This window comes from Lepus europaeus, chromosome 18 (assembly GCF_033115175.1).
Source record: "Lepus europaeus isolate LE1 chromosome 18, mLepTim1.pri, whole genome shotgun sequence".
In the NCBI taxonomy this organism is placed as follows: Eukaryota; Metazoa; Chordata; class Mammalia; order Lagomorpha; family Leporidae; genus Lepus; species Lepus europaeus.
The window spans coordinates 23,145,629-23,162,195 of NC_084844.1; the positions used below are offsets into that span (position 1 = coordinate 23,145,629).

Here is a 16,567-nt window from a genome sequence, read left to right on the forward strand (position 1 = left end):
ATAAATATTTGAATATCGATGGTAGGAAAGAAGCTGGGGGTGGGGGGTTGACGTGAGTAATGCCGTATATGCAAAACACAGACAGGAATGATCTGTAGCTCTGCAATACCCCTCAGCAACTGTATCACGTCCTAATGAAACTGTTTAGAGCTCGCCGTCCTCACACCCCGGGCCTCTGTTTCTTGGGGAGCCCCACATAGCACAATCCACATTTTAATTATTTCTGAATTCTTGGTCTTCAGAAGTGCCTGGCACATTTTAAGCGCTCAAAAGAGACTGCTGGGAAAAAAAAGAGAGACTGCTAGGTAAGACAACAAATCAATGTTTGCATGTCCTCAACTACTTTCGACTCGCAGCGTGGAAAGCCCGGGTTTCACCCACTTCGGCAAAAACGATCTCCGTGAACCTTCCACTTCCAGCCAGGGGCCCAGTGGACGTCCTGGATTTATTACGTAGATATTCAGCGCCCTCGGGAAGAGGCGGGTTTAACAAACTGCCCGTCACGGAAGTGGGCGGGGCATCGAAGTTCATATCCCAGCGTCCTTTGTGCCTACTTCCTTTCTGTGCCTTTCCGGCGTTCAAGATGTCGAAGCGAGGTGAGCTTTGGGCTTTAGAGAATCGTTCGTCATCGGCCGCGTAGAGCTTACCGGGCTCGCCGGGAGCGGAGGCTTTAAGCAGCTAGTGCGCTCTGCTTTCCTTCGGGCCGGAGAGAAAGATGAGAGGCACCGCGAGAGCACAGCTAGAACGCTCGAAAGTGGCGGGGGTGGTGGACCTGGGGAGTTCAGCCGGCGACATCCCGACGTGATTCTAGACTGTAGTGGGCGGAATCCTCATTCCGTGCTTGTCGTTGGCTTTGGTGAAGTTCAAATTGCCAAGGCTTAGGCCTCAGTTTGGAGGACTTAGGCAGTCTCTCGCCTTGTAGGAAGAACTGTTGCCAAGTTGGAGCGAGAATTGAGTTATCCAAGCCCCTTAATCTCCACATGAGTATAGTAATAAGGCATTGGCTGTTTGGTGGCCGAGGCGGTGGGACCCAGCAAGAGACTAAATGGAGGCCTAGGGAAAGTTGATGTGCATTGTATAGTCTGGGAAAGCGTGTGCAGTGAGTTTATTCTTGACAGTGAGACTGGACCGTGTCCGTTCAGTGACCACTTACCCTGTCTCCCTTCCCACCCGCAGGACGTGGCGGGTCCTCCGGCGCGAAATTTCGGATTTCCCTGGGTCTTCCGGTAGGCGCCGTGATCAACTGCGCCGACAACACGGGTGAGAGTTTGGCTGGCGCCTGCTACATCCCCCCTTTTAAAAGCACTCAGTGGGCCTTTGCTAATGACCCATCGAGCCGTCCAGAAGGGGCAGAGCCAAAAGCACCGCTTTTGGGTAAAGCGGCAGCGTGTTGTGTTGTTTTGCTTCAATCGGTGGTGTGACAAGATGTTCCACTGTCGGGGACAAACCTCGGGGGCGGGGAGCAGAGCTGGAGAGACTTGGAAGTGTTTGGGAAATGTGAACACTGGTGGAGCTGCCTACCTCGTTAAAAAATGAAGTTTTGCTTGTATCTTGACATAGGAGCCAAAAATCTGTACATCATCTCCGTGAAGGGGATCAAGGGACGGCTGAACAGACTTCCCGCTGCTGGTGTGGGTGACATGGTGATGGCCACGGTCAAGAAAGGCAAACCGGAGCTCAGGAAGAAGGGTGAGTGTTGGGAAGTGGACAGTGAGTCCTGCAGACAGACCACTTGCATGCTTGATTGCTGGTGAGAGACCATCTGAGATAAATAACTGAAATAAGAGTTCTGCCCTGGGGAGCTGCTTCTCACTTGGGCCTGGCGTGTTTACCCTGCCACTCCCCCAGCTCAGTTCATCGGCCCCTTGTCGACTGCCTCCCATGCTTATACCTATAGAAGCAAAGGTCTGTCCCCTTGGAACTTAACATTCTGCCCTCTTCTGCTGGCTGTGGGCCCCAGCTCTCTTCCTTTTCCAGTTGGAGTTCTCGCTGTGCCCCCTGCCTGAAATAGCTCAGCCCAGCTCACTGCCTTGATGACATCTTCCTCGCCCCCTCAACAGATAATCCCAGTGCAGATTTTTTGGCGACGTGGAAGGTGTTCTCTGAGGTTCCTTGACCAGAGCATGTGTTCAGTTCTTGGCTGATACCTTGGCTACACGTGCACATGGTGGTGCTTCGTGAATGTGTGTGTGTGAGAAAGAATGTATGCTTGGTAAGAGACTTAGCTGGACAGAGGAGATCACACCAGGTGGGTTTCCTTTTCAGGAATACTGGTTTGAAAGGGAATCAAGTAGTTAGTTTTTCAAGTGCTGTGAGGCCAGGTGATGAGCTGAGGGTGTGGAGCATCTGGCCTGTTGCCTAGCACTTGGTCAGCACAGAATAACAGATGGTATGCTTCCAGGCAGACTCTCTATAGATTGATGAATGCAAGGTTGTGGGTACAAGGGGCTGCTCATTGCTTATTTATGGTTACCCCTGTCAAAGCTTTGACCCCAATTGTACATATTGAAATGGGAGGCCTTGCGACACTTCCAGGTGTCCTGTCTGGCTTAAGAACTTGGGGTATCCAGTGAACTTTTAGTATTTGCTTTCTCAACTTCTCCCCATGTCTGCTGTAGGGTGTCTTGCTCTGCACAGACGTCGAACCACCCTTTGAGGTGGAGTACACATGTGATGTGACAAGTCAGCGCTCTGGATTGCAGCCGACTCCATGTGCCTCCGTGCATCTCAGTAGGGTTTTGGTCTTTTTGGTCAGAAATCTTACTTTGTTCCCTTGACTATCACTTGAAGATGTGGGCACTGCTTGTGACCAAGTATCAATTAGTCAGTGTGTAGGGAAGAGGATGCAAGGGCTTTTTCAAACTCTTCTCAGAACACTTCCTGGGTCTGCAGGTGACCAGGGAGCTGTCAGAGAAGAGCAGAGCAAACAGCCATTCCTTAGTGGTGCGGTGGCCGCAGGGGATACTGTCGGCCTCAGGCAGTGGTGGGACAGACCGGGGAATATTTGGTGGTTTTAATTGTACTTGTGAATTTCCAGTTCTGTTACTGTTTGTATCAGCTGAGCAATATATCTCCTCACCTTGGATATAGGCTTATACACGAAAGCCTAGAAATGTGGAGGAGGGAGCAGGACTGGAAGTTCGTAGCTTCGTCTGCTTCATGCATTGGTGAGCGTTAGTGGTTTATGAAAGGAGGAATGTGCCATGGTAGAGAAGGCTGCTCTCAGTAAGTGTCCCGTGGCTGCCTACCTAGATAGCTTGTCTGATACTTAGCCTGAAGTAACCCTGGCTTATTTCTATCTCCTGTGTTTGATCTGCAATGTGGGCATGTCATTATTGCTCTTATTCTATTTTTATTACTACTGTTTTAAATTTACTTATTGCAGAAGCAGAGTGACAGGATTGCTGGAGAGAACCTCTCTTTGCTGGTTCACTCCATCTGGGTGTCCCACATGGTTGGCCAGGACCCAAGTAGTTGGGCCAACATCTGCCTTCCCTCCGAAGTTCATCAGAAGAAAACTGGGAAGCAGAGTAGCCTGGACTGGAATGGACACTTAATATGGGATGTGGGCATCCCAAGTGGCAGTTTAACTCATTGTGTCACAATGCCTCCTCCCCCCCCCCCCCCCATTAAACTTCTTACTCCTTTTTCCTGCATCCATTTTGAAGTATACCTCATTGTGCACACTAGCAGTTGAAGGCTTTTTGGGGGCAATTGTCATGTGAATGAGTTAATATCAAGCTTGGCACATTAAATACATCTTTAATTCTGACAAATTCTTTTGAACTAACTTATAGATTGGGTACATGCTTTCTTGGGGGTTTGACACATAGTTGAGTGGAATATTACCTGAGGTTGATGGTTTGGCCTCAGAAGTATATGTTCTGTCCAGAGGGATGAGCTGCTTGTGTGGCGGCTCTGGGGCTTGCCAGGTCAGTGACTGTTGTCCTTTCCTCCCCCTCAGTCCATCCAGCAGTGGTAATTCGACAACGAAAGTCATACCGGAGAAAAGATGGCGTGTTTCTTTATTTTGAAGATAACGCAGGAGTCATAGTAAACAATAAAGGCGAGATGAAAGGTAAAAAAACACTGTGTCTGAGGTTGAATGATTTAACTCTCTGGTCCAGGGGTACAGGCAAGGAACTCTTATGTCTTAACTGTCCCTCTTTTTAACACAGGTTCTGCCATCACTGGACCAGTTGCAAAGGAGTGTGCAGACTTGTGGCCTAGGATTGCATCCAATGCAGGCAGCATTGCGTGATCCTCCATTGTATTTGTAAAAAAGATAAATAACGCATTAAAAAGTATTTGCTCCCAGTCCTTACCTTCCTGTTCATTTCTATACCTCCTGACACACCCTACCCATTGCTTTGTAAAATGAGACTGTTCAGTTCATGCTTTCCATGGGCATATGTAAACAAAGATACCATTCTGGGGGCCAAAGCAGGTGAAGCTGCCTGTTGCAGTGCCAGCATCCCATAGTAGGGTGCTGGTTCTAGTCCTGGCTGCTCTGCTTCCAATCCAGCTCCCTGCTGATGATGCACCTTGCCATTGACAGGGAATACCTAGATGGAGTTCTGGGCTTCTGGCTCCGACTTGGCCTCGCCTTGGCCATTGGAAGTGAACCAGTGGCCATAAGCTTGTTTATTTGATAGGTGGAGAGACGGATATACTTATAGATTCACTGACCAAATTCAGGGCTGGGCCAGGCTGAAGCCTGGTCTCGCGTGGGCAGCAGGGACAACCACTGCTGTCTCCTAGGACGTGCACTTGCAGGAAGGTGCCATCAAGCTGGCAGTTGAGCCAGGATCTCTGCTATGGGTGTTGGGTTTTCTAAGCTAAACATTTGCTCCAGTATTTTCAATTTCTGCTGTAGGCTTTCAAGTCCCTAAACTGTAAATGCTAAATGCTAGTTGGTGACAGGTTACTTCATGTACACTGATTGTCCTATGGTGAGGAAGGCTTTTGAGATAGTGTAAAAAGACGTGGCCAGAACTTTTTTTTTTTTTTCCTGTAGCTGTGTAATGCAGCCTTTTTAAGGCAATGTGGATTATTTATTTGAAAGGCAGAGTTTTCAGAACTTCCATCTGCTGGTTCACTCCCCAAATGGCCACAATGGCCAGAACTTGTTCCACGCCTCCACTGCTTTCCTAGGCCATAGAGAGCTGGGTCAGAAGTGGAGCGATCAGGATTCCAACGAGTGCCCATATGGGAGGCCAGCACTGCAGGTGGCAGCTTTACCTTCCATGCCACAGTTGTGGCTCCATATGTATCTTAAAAGTATTAGCAAAAATGAAATACATCCCAGGGAAGTGTTTGGCATAACGTTGAAGACTGCATCCCATACAAACATGCTGTGGTTCCAGCTTTCTGCTAGTGCACCTTGGGAGGCAGCAGGGGGTGGCTCCTGTACTTGGATCCCAACCACCTACATGGAAGATTGTGCTTGAACTTCCAGTTCTGACTTCAGTCACTGGGAGCATTTGTGTATTTGAAAGTGCAAGAGTTAGAGATCTGTTGGTTCAGTCAGGAGGACAGCAACAGGCAGGGCTGGGCCAGACCAAAGCCAATAGCATCATCCTGGTCTCCCATTGTGTGTGGGGGGGGGGGGGGGCAGGAGCCCAAACACTTGGGCCATCTGCTTTTGCCAGGCCATTAGCAGGGAGCTGGATTAAAGTGAGGCAGCTAGGATGTGTACCATCACCCAGTCAGGCAGTGTCCTATGTGTGTGTTTTAATGTTTATCTTCCATCTGTTCACATCCCAGATGCTCACAACAGCCAGGGCTGGAAGTTTGTGGCAGGGGTCCAAGCATAAGCCTGCCTCCCAGGATGCATTAGCAGGAAGTTGGATTGGAAGCGCAGTAGCCAGGACTCCAGCCATGCACTATAGGATGCAGGTGTCCTAAAGGGTGCCTCAACCTGCTGTGCCATAAGACCTACCCCTGTTAGGGGCACTGGTGAGTGAACCAGCAGATGGGAGATTTGTCTTGCTTTTCTAAGTAAAAGTTCAAAGTAAAATCCCCTAAGCCCCTGATATCTGTCTAGTTAGGTTAATTAGCACCTTAAGGGGGTGGTTGTGAGTACTCTAGAAGGTGCATTGACATATAAACATCTATGTAAGGATTTATTAGGGGAGAAATAGCATAGGAAGCAATCAGCTGGAGTCAACCAGAGAAAACATTTTATGCTGTATTCTACAACAAGCATACGCATTAGAGTAGCAGAAGGGAAAATGCTATGATGGACCCACTTCTGTTTTTGTAGAAGGATGAATACCAGTTAATGCAAAGATCCAGTGGGCGGGGGAGATGTGGCCTCTGATCTGAGTTCTAGTGTTGCCACTAACTACATCTGGGGACTCTAAGCTTCAGTTTTCAGTTCTGCAAAAGGAAGAGTTGGAAGTAGGAGCTGTCTGAACTATGTTACCAATTCTGAGTACAAACCCTAAGGGAGCCAGGTTAGGGAAACTAATATAGATTGGGAGAAAACACCAAGTTGCTCTTAAAATGGGGAGCTGCGGTAGGTGTCTGGTGCAGCCAGTAAGACCCCATTTGGAACCTGGGTTAAGCCTCAGCTGTGCTTCCAATTCCAGTTGTCTGCTAATGCACACCCTGGGTGGCAGAAGGTGATGGTCAAGAACTTGGATCTCTGTTACCTCTTAGGCCTCTGATGCCCAAGCCCGATGAAACTGGGCACAGGTAATCTAAAGGCAAATGGGATCTTTATTGCTCAGGAAAACCCTTCACTTGGGACATTCCAAACTGCTAAGACCATGCATTGTAAACACTTCCAAGGACCCTTTGTGCAAGTTCCCCAGCCACCCTCTCAGGGTCCATGTAGTGCCCGCACCTACCCCAACAAGCTGCTTCAGAGCCTGTGCCTGCTGTCCAAATGGAAGGAAGCCTGGCTGCAAACCCCTGTGCCCCAGCAGGCTGAACCCCCATTTTCTTTACCTGCCCCCTGCATTCTGTCCCCACTGAAATAAAGTTTTTTTTTTTTTTTTTTTTCTTTTTGACAGGCAGAGTGGACAGTGAGAGACAGAGAGAAAGGTCTTCCTTTTGCCGTTGGTTCACCCTCCAATGGCTGCCGTGGTAGGCACGCTGCGGCCGGCGCACCGCGCTGTTCCGATGGCAGGAGCCAGGTGCTTATCCTGGTCTCCCATGCGGGTGCAGGGCCCAAGTACTTGGGCCATCCTCCTCTGCACTCCCGGGCCACAGCAGAGAGCTGGCCTGGAAGGGGGGCAACTGGGACAGGATCGGTGCCCCGACCGGGACTAGAACCTGGTGTGCCGGCGCCACAAGGCAGAGGATTAGCCTAGTGAGCCACGGCGCCGGCCTTGAAATAAAGTCTTTTCTACTGTAACTGGTTGCTTCCTTGCCTTCTTTGAGCCCTAAACTCATTAAGCCTAATACCATCCATGTAAGAGATCTACATTGAGTTGGCTCCTGGCCTCACCCTGGTCCAGCCAGGGCTGTAGCAGGCATTTGGGAAATGAATCGGCCTGTGGAAGGTCCTTCCTGTCCCTGTCTCTCAAATAAAAAAGGAGGGACTGGCGCTGTGGCGTAGCGGGTTAAAGCCCTCGCCTGCGGTGCCAGCATCCCATATGGGCGCCTGTTCAAGTTTCTGATGCTCCACTTCCACTCTAGCTCCCTGCTAATGTGCCTGAGAAAGCACTGGAGGATGGCCCAAGTGCTTGGGCCCTTGCACCCTAGTCGGAGACCCAGAAGAAGTTCCTGGACATCAGCCCAGCTCCAGCTTTTGTGGCCATTTGGGGAGTGAACCAGTGGATGGGAGACCTCTCTGTCTCTACCTCCCTCTGTAACTCTGCCTTTCAAATAAAAAAAAATTTTTTTTAAAGGAAAATTAAAAGGAACTAACTGCTGTTTTGGGCATTTGGGGAAATGAAACAGCAGATGGGAGCTCTCTCTTCTGTTTTCCTGTCTCTTAAATAAATACCAAAAAAAAAAAAAAAAAAAAAAAAAATTTAGGAGCCAGCACTGTGGCATAGCTGGTAAAGGCTCCGCCTGCAGTGCTGGCAACCCATATGGGTACCAGTTAGAGTCCCGGCTGCTCCACTTCTGACCCAGCTCTCTGCTATGGCCTAGGAAAGCAGTAGAAGATGGCCCAAGTCCTTGGGCCCCTGCACCTGCATGAGAAGACCCGGAGGGAGCTCCTGGCTCCTGGCTTTGAATTGGCACAGCTCTTGTCATGGCGGCCAATTGGGGTGTGAACCAGCAGGTGGAAGACCTCTCTCTACCTTTCCTCTGTGTAACTCTGACTTTCAAATAAATAAATCTTTAAAAAAATATGTTTTAAATTTAAGGTGAACAAATTTCATGTAATTCACGTATACAGATTTAGGAACATAGTGATTTTCCCACCCAATAATTTGATATATTAAAACAATAACAGCCAGGGAGCTGGCCGAGTGCATTCAAAATGCTCACACTCCATCGTCCTGTCTCCATCTGTCTTCCGTGGCACCGAACCCCAGGGTTTGTGGCGCAGGGGCCTTGACATGACCTACGTAACAATGGGCAAGGGAGTTCCCAACCGGGCCCTCATTTCTTGCGGGAAGGGCCCCCGGGGCTGCCGAGCTTGGGATGTCCCACTTGTACGAGTGCCCCCTGCGGCTGGAGAAGGGCTTTATCTTGGACGGGGTGGCCGTGAGCAGCGTGGCCCGCGCCTATGACCGCACGAGGCCCAAGCTGTGGTCGGCGATTCCACCCTACAACGCGCAACAGGACTACCACGCGCGTCGGTACTTCCAGAGCCACGTGGTTCCGCCCATCTTGCGCAAGACCGGTCAGGTAGGGGAGCTTCGGGGAGGACCCCACTTTCTCCACCCGCCTGGGGCCCGCCCTAGGGGCGGGGCCGACCTCCCACACTGGCTCGTGCGCACAGCCCCTCAACGGGAAGCCGAGTGACAGGTGTGGAGCCCGGGGCGCTGAGCTCGCCAGCACCGTCCGCCCCGGAACTTGAGAGCAGCGTCCAGGGCTCAAGGCTTGCCTCTCCCAAACTCATCGGTGCAACTGTCCATTGGAACGTCACAGGCCCGCCCTTTGGGTGACCTCACTCCAAATTCTACAAAATGCGAAAACCTCTGAGCCCTCACCGAACAGGACAAAGGGAACTGGCACCGCCCTCCTGTGACGTCAAGCGTGCGGGAAGAGCTCGCTCTCGGGACCGCGGAGAAGCGAAGGAGCTCTCCTAACCTGACGACCTCACTTCCTGCCCAAGCCCCCACAGTGCTTCCGGGACCGAAGACCCTGAGGCTGTTGGTGGACAGCTCCATTTGCCCCAGCACTTGTTTTAGCGCGGTGCTCGGGGGAAGGGGCTTACTCCGCGACCCCCTGTTGTGGCCCACAGGGCTGGTGTGCGTGCCTGTGTGGCCCGTGCATACGCAAAGGTGCCTTCCTAAGGCCATGGGAAACCCACGTTATCAATCTCCTTTGTCCAGGAACTTCCTGAAGCCCCCCAGCCCTGCTGATCTGGACACACAGCTGTGCCTCCGCTCATCTTAGGACAGAAGGCGCCAGCGGCTGGGGCGCCAGGGCAGGGAAGGACGTGTCTGTGAAAGCACGGGAGTCACGTGGTGTGTACCCTTCACAAGCGTCGTGGAAAATGCTGGTCATGAGAAGAAAGCTACACATGGATTCCAAAATTGTTTTGCGCCAAAACAAACTTATCTTTTCATTCCATTTTTCCACGAACTTTTTGAAGTACCTACTCTAGAACACATTTGGGAAACTTTAACTTTGAAAGCATTCTTTAATCATCAAAAACAGCCTGTGTGTTTCATTTCCATATGTTTCTTAAATCTGGACTGGGCCAGGCCCTATAGCTGAACTAAGTCACGTAAATCTCACAGCAACCTTCCTTTTCCTAATGAGGAAGCTGAACTCCAGAAAAGCCAGTAGCTGGCCTAAGGGCACAGCGTTTGCTGGGGGGAGAGCTGGAGCTGGAGCTCCTCCTGGCAGCAGAGACTGAAGCTCTAACCACCCAGCTACGCAGCCTTGGGTGATGAAATACCGTCTGTCCGGGCCCAGTTACCCCTGTCTCTGGGCTTTCGTGCCCCAGGGGCCGCACCCTGCACTGTCCCCAAGGCCACTAATGGGCATCTGTGTGTTCTTGCTCACTTGCAGGATCATGGCGGCACAGGAAGAGACGGCTGGGTAGTAGATTATTTCCACATCTTTGGGCAAGGACAGCGGTACCTTAACAGGAGAAACTGGGCAGGGGCAGGCAAGTGTCACCTCTTCCCTTTCCAGCCTCCCTGTTGTCCCTCCACTCAGAGACAAACTGGGCTGCAGAGGGTCCTGGCTGGGGAGGAGGCCCGGGGGCCGCTTCTCATAGGGTGAGCAGATGCCGGCCCAGTACCCCTTCCCTAACATGCATGTATTGAGCACCTACTGTAATGTCTTGGACTCTCCCACTATTCCCTGTTGCAGCTGGGGAAACAGACTTACTGACTCAAACTGATTTGCTAAGAAGGGCTGTGCTGAGATGGGAATCCCAAGCCTTCTCCCACCCCAACTTCGCCACCCTCTAGTCATGTGATCTTTTGTACCGTGGGGCCAAGTTGATGTCACCCATTTTCTCCAGATGGGTCAGAGGCAACATGAAATGTTCTCATTTATCCTGGGAGCAAAACAAGTTCAGCCCGAGCCCCAGAGTTTCTGAGCCCTCCTGCCCCAGCACATGCTCTTCAAGGTCCTCCTGTAAGGAAGCCTGCCATGGGGTTTGATTTCTGGGAAGCCTTCTATGTTCTTGACCTCACCGGCCTTGGCGAGGTGCAGGACATCGGAAGATTGAGGGCAGCTGCATGGGAGTGGGAAGTCAGGAGGGGCTGCATGCCGCAGGCTCATGCCTCTGTCTCTGCCCCCAAGGGCACTCCCTCCAGCAGGTGACCGGCCATGACCACTACAACAGGGATCTGAAACTCGTCACCGGGTTCAACGGCCGCTTTGGCTACCGCCGGAACACCCCAGCCCTCCGCCAGCGTCTGTCTGTCTTCGGAGAGGTCACGCCATTCCCCCTCTTCTAACAGCCTCTCTCCCCTCCCCTGTCCTCCACCTGAATTGCTAAGACAGATGTTTAGATGGACTCTCAATGTGATTTTACATGTAAAAAAAAAAAATCTTATTTGTGTCTCCAAGTGCACTGCTTCTTCCCTGAGGTGAGAGGAGGGGCAGGCTAGCTTCTCCACCCTCAGCGGCTTTACCCTTTGGAGGGGAAGTGAGAGGAGACAGGGTCTGTCAGGGCACTGACCTTGCACTCCTGGCCAAGGAGCCTAGAGGCCTGGCTGTCCCCTGCGGTGTGATTGCAAGCAGGCACTCTTAACCCCCAGCACACTGCATCCGCAGGGCCCTGGGGTCAGAAGCTGGCTCCAATGTCTAGCACAGCATGCAATATGGCCCCAGGCATGGTGGGCTGCTCTGAGGAGAAGGATTTCCATCCAAAATCCTCAGCGGTCTCAGGTCACCAAAAGCCAGCAGGTAAACCAGACAATATTTTTTCACCCCAGTCTTCAGGTACAGTCATACTGGACTTGTGGGCAGTTTCTCTGCTTGGGTTATGTCACTGTCCTTTGCAGCTGCTTTCCAGGATGTCATCTTTTAAGTGTCTCCACCCTGTTGAGTGGTGGCCAAGAAAAAAGCCAAAGCAGATGTTAGATATAAAAGAAGGTGAGGCTTCAGAACACAAAGCCTGCTGGAACTCTTGTGTGGGTGGAAACTGATTGCATTGAGTCACCATAAAGTGGACAAGGAAGAGGCCTTTATAGGGTGTGGGGGTATAGCTCAGGGGTAGAGCATTTGACTGCAGATCAAGAGGTCCCCGGTTCAAATCCGGGTGCCCCCTCCTCCTTTTTGTAAGTCCTTTAAATGAAAGAGTAAAAACTGCCAGCCACAGTGTCTCTGGGAAAGACAAGGAACTTTCAACTCCCTCTTGTCCTGAAATACTAGTGCTTGCCACCATCTGAGTCATCACTAGGCCAAAGCTTCTGCAGGACCCCCAGCCCCAGGCTTCACTGAGGGCAGAGTCCTAGAGGAAATTCTAGCTCTAGGATTTAAGGTTAGGCCTGCAGGCTGTGAACACAGTCTAGCGATCTGATGTATGATGGAGTAAATACAAAGATGTCCATTCACTACCTATTTTTCAAACGGAGCACAAGCAAAGCTGCTGTGAATTTAAAAAGATGAAAGAAGGGTCCCTGATCAGGGAACTTTCAGTCTGATGGGAGGTGACATGTTCACGTGCAGCTGGCAGAAAGGGGCAACTGTCGCTCGAGAAAGAGATGTACCATTTTTTTTTTTAAAGATTTATTTATTTGAAAGGCAGAGTTACAGAGAGGCAGAGGCAGAGACAGAGAGAGTTCCATCCGCTGGCTCACTCCCCAAATGGCTGCAATGGCCAGAGCTCAGCCAATCTGAAGCTGGGAACTTCTTCTGGGTCTCACATGCAGGTGCAGGGGCCCAAGGCCTTGGGCCATCTTCAACTGCTTTCCCAGGCCATGGCAGAGAGCTGGGTCAGAAGTGCAGCAGCCAGGACTTGAACCAGTGCCCATATGGGACGCAGGCACTGCAGACGGCAGCTTTACTGGCTACACCACAGCGCCAACCCCAAGATATGTACCTTTTACAAATATGTACCCACTAGATATGATTTCTTTATTTAAAAGATATATTTATTTATTTGAAAGTCAGAGTTATACAGAGAGAGAGAGAGAGAGAGAGAGAGAGAGAGAGGTCCTCCATTCGATGGTTCACTCCCCAATTGGCCGCAACGGCTGGAGCTGTGCCGATCTGAAGCCAGGAGCCAGGAGCCAGGAGCTTCCTTTGGGTCTCCCACATGGGTGCAGAGGCCCAAGGAGTTGGGCCATCTTCTACTGCTTTCCAAGGTCACAGCAGAGAGCTGGATTGGAAATGGAGCAGCCGGGTTTCGAACTGGTGCCCACAGGGGATGCCTGTGCTTCAGGCCAGGGCGTTAACCTCCTGTGCCACAGTGCCGGCCCTAGATATGATTTCTAATAGACGCATTTCTAAATTTTGAAGGGATATTTCTGTCAGATCTAAAGAACATATTTTTGGGCTCAGCAACTGTGACACAGATTAAGCCACCACCTGCAATGCTGGCATCCTATATGAGCATCCCTGATTCAAGTCCCTGCTGCTCCACTTCCAATCCAGTTCCCGGCTAATGAGTCTGGGAAAGCAGCAAAAGATGACCGAGTGGCCGGCGCCGCAGCTCACTAGGCTAATCCTCCACCTGCGGCGCCGGCATTCTGGGTTCTAGTCCCGGTTGGGGCGCTGGATTCTGTCCCGGTTGCTCCTCTTCCAGTGCTTCCTCTCTGCTGCGTCCTGGGATGGCAGTGGAGGATGGCCCAAATGCTTGGGTCCTGCACCCACGTGGGAGACCAGGAGGAAGCACCTGGCTCCTGGCTTTGGATCAGCGCAGCGCGCCAGCCATAGCAGCCATTTGGGGGGTGAACCAATGGAAGGAAGACCTTTCTCTTCGTCTCTCTCTCTAACTTTGCCTGTTAAAAAAAAAAAAAAAAAAAAAAAAAAAAAAAAAAGATCAAGTGCTTGGGCCCCTGCACGCATGTGGAAGACACCTGTGGATTTCCAGCCTCCTGTCTTTGGGCTGCCCCCTGCCAAAAACCATCATGCTGGAGGGACAGACGTTCTGGTGCAGCAGGTTAAGCCACTGCTTAGACACTGCATCCTATATCGGGCTGTGGGTTGAGTCCTGGCTATTCTAAACTTCTGACCCAGCATTCCTGCTAATGTGCTTGGCCCCTGCTACCCATGCGGGAAACCCAGAGGAGTTCCTGCCTCCTGGTTTTGGCCTGGCTTAGCCCTAGCTGTTGTGGGCATTTGGGGAATGAACCAGTAGAGAGAATATCTCTCTGTCTGGCATTGTCAGCCTGCCTTTCAAATAAAACTAAACTAAATTTAAAAAATCACACTGGAATAACTGGATATCCATATGGAAAAGGGTGAATCTCACCCTGCAGACATAATTAATTGGAGAAAGATCATAGACCATAAAGCTGTTTGAGGAAAATATCTTTTCTGATGGGGAAAAGGTTTCTTAGACAAAGACAATTAGCATGGGGAAAATATTGTTAGACTTTAGCAAAATTTAAAATGTCTGTTCATCAAATGATACTCTCAAAAAAAAGTTAAGCTACAGACTGGGGGAAATTATTACAAAACATCTATCTGACAAAGAAATGGGGTGTCCAGACATGTAAAGAACTCTTACCCCCCCCAAAGTACTTGGACCATCATCTGTTGCCTCCCAGCAGGAAGGCAGATTCCAAATGCAGTAGCTAGGGCCTGTCCCAGGTGTGCTGATGCGGGATGCAGATGCTCCAAGTGGCAAGTTAACCGCTGCACCAAACACACAGCCATGTTTTCAGGTTTGGGACATGACCATTTCGTTTATTTTTCCGTGAAAACTAACCGCAGAAAAGGTGGTTCAGTGGGTCAGGGTATGGCTTGGGAATCTTCGGTATTTAAGAAGACACTCAGGGGCCAGTGTTGTGGTATAGCGGGTAAAACCGCCGCCTGCAATGCCAGCATCCCATATGGGCACTGCTTCGTGTCCCAGCTGCTCCACTTCAGATCCAGCTCCCTGCTAATGTGACTGGGAAAGCAGTGGAAGATGGCCAGAGTACTTGGGGCCCTGCACCCACGTGGGAGACCCAGAAGAAGCTCCTGGCTCCTGGCTTTGGATTGGCCCAGCTCCTGCCATTGTGGCCATTTGGGGAGTGAACCAGTGGATGGAAGACCTCTCTGTGTAACTTTCTCTGTAACTCTGCCTTTCAAAAGAAATAAATAAATCCTTAAAAATAAAAATGTAGGCTTCTGAAAAAGATGTAGGCTTTACAGTATGAATAATAGGGAGCTACGGACAGTTTACAGCAGGGAGTTGATACAGTCAGATTTGCATTTTAGAGGAATCATTTGTAGCTATTACATGAATGAAGTGGTAAAGAATAACATGGGGGGCCCGCGCTGTGGCATAGTGGGTAAAGCCGCCGCCTGCAGTGCTGGCATCCCATATATTCACCGGTTCCAGTCCTGGCTGCTCCACTTCCAATCCAGCTCTCTGCTATGGCCTAGGAAAGCAGTAGAAGATGGCCAAAGCCCTTGGGCCCCTGCATGGGAGACCTGCATGGGAGACCCGGAAGAAGCTCCTGGCTCCTGGCTTCAGATCAGCCCAGCTCCGGCCATTGTGGCCAACCGGGGAGTGAACCAGCAGATGGAAGACCTCTCTCTCTCTCTCTCTCTGAGTAACTCTTTCAAGTAAATAAATAAACCTCAAAAAAAAAAAAAAAAAGAAAAAAAAGAATAACACGGAAGGTGGGGGAAACGAGACTCACCAAAGAGTTCGGCGGCCAGAATCAAGCGGGTGGTGTTGGGGATGGACAGAGATCACGGATTTGAGAGATCTTTAGCAGTTGGAGTCTTGGTGCTTGGCTGGATGTTGAAGTCAGGAAGAAGTTAGAATGAAGTCTGGATGGACAAGTGGTCGTAACAGGGTTGAAAAGCGCTGGATTAGGGGAGACCGTGAGTTCCCTCTGTGCTGTGGATGCCCAGCTGTAAATGCCTAGCAGCCAGACTTACAACTCTGGAGCCTGGGAGAACACGGCCAGAGACAAGGGTTTGGGGCGCAGCCACCTCTATGTGGAAACTGAGGCCCTGTGAGGAGCTGGCAGCACAAGGAGGGCCGATTACGAGAGCTAGAATGTAAGAGACAAAGAGGAGAAAAAGAGACACTCTTCGAGAAGAGGAAAACTTGGGCGGTGTTGCGGGAGAAACGTATTTGCATAGGACAGTCCCGACCACCGCGCCTGCAACGTGCCCGTGATTCAAACGCAGGGGCTCCTGGAGACCCCGGGGAGGAGGAATGGGGTCGTGTGGACGTGGCAGAAATGCTGGTGACGGAGGGCCCGTGCGATTGGGGGGGGGGGGTGTTGCGACGTGTGTGTCGCGAAGGGTGGCTGTCGGGGTCAGGGGACAGGGAGGGGAGAACGGTCACACGGCCTGGGAGGGACGGGACGCAGAGGCGAGCGGCAGGCAAAGCCGCAGGAGGGAAGCACGCGTGCTCCCTGGGAAGGGAAGGCACTAGGAAGCTGTCCGCTTCCGAAGACGTGCGCTGACAATTTCGATCTTATTTTTTCTACCGTCTCCATAAAACAGACCTGGAGCCACGGCGTTGGCAGCGAGTCGAGGTCTGAGGAAAGCGCCAGTGTGAAAAGCCATTTCGCAAAACCGGTGTGTGGGGCTGTGTGCCGGGGGAGGTGGCCGGGCTGCTCCACCCGGGGTCTCGTTTGGGCGACGCCGAGGGGAGCTCAGAGCCGGACGCCCGGGCGCACTGTTAGAGAAACCAGCGCTGGGGAGCCCACGGCAGCCGGGAACTCAACCGACAACCGGCAACCGAGTAAGACCCCCGACGGCGCCGCAGGTAGGGCCGGAAACTGTACGTGAGGCCACCGTCACACTGCGCGACAGCGTCGTGAACGTCACCGCCCCGCGACGCCGACGCGGGGAGATG

At 51.4% G+C, this 16,567-nt stretch overlaps 2 protein-coding genes, 1 long non-coding RNA gene and 2 other non-coding genes across 5 annotated transcripts; 4 read left to right on the forward strand and 1 right to left on the reverse strand.

Annotated features, from left to right (window-relative positions):
- The first annotated feature begins 521 nt into the window (after positions 1–521).
- On the forward strand, positions 522–4,320 carry RPL23 (ribosomal protein L23). The gene is made up of 5 exons (XM_062216367.1): positions 522–596; positions 1,177–1,260; positions 1,561–1,689; positions 3,965–4,078; positions 4,179–4,320. Exons 1-5 carry the CDS (start codon positions 584–586, stop codon positions 4,259–4,261), a joined length of 423 nt encoding a protein of 140 aa, XP_062072351.1. The 5' UTR covers positions 522–583; the 3' UTR covers positions 4,262–4,320.
- On the forward strand, positions 1,291–1,426 carry LOC133747396 (small nucleolar RNA SNORA21). Its single transcript, XR_009864349.1, has one exon. It is a non-coding gene; the product is annotated as a small nucleolar RNA SNORA21 (small nucleolar RNA).
- A 4,284-nt stretch (positions 4,321–8,604) lies between the features above and the next one.
- SPMAP1 (sperm microtubule associated protein 1) lies at positions 8,605–11,146 on the forward strand. Its single transcript, XM_062216337.1, has 3 exons — positions 8,605–8,811; positions 10,147–10,246; positions 10,891–11,146. Exons 1-3 carry the CDS (start codon positions 8,605–8,607, stop codon positions 11,046–11,048), a joined length of 465 nt encoding a protein of 154 aa, XP_062072321.1. The 3' UTR covers positions 11,049–11,146.
- LOC133776980 (uncharacterized) lies at positions 10,982–16,448 on the reverse strand. Its single transcript, XR_009868469.1, has 3 exons — positions 16,215–16,448; positions 15,393–15,752; positions 10,982–11,634 (listed from the first exon to the last, which is right to left on the reverse strand). It is a non-coding gene; the product is annotated as an uncharacterized LOC133776980 (long non-coding RNA).
- TRNAC-GCA (transfer RNA cysteine (anticodon GCA)) lies at positions 11,792–11,863 on the forward strand. Its single transcript has one exon. It is a non-coding gene; the product is annotated as a tRNA-Cys (tRNA).
- Positions 16,449–16,567: the final 119 nt, after the last annotated feature.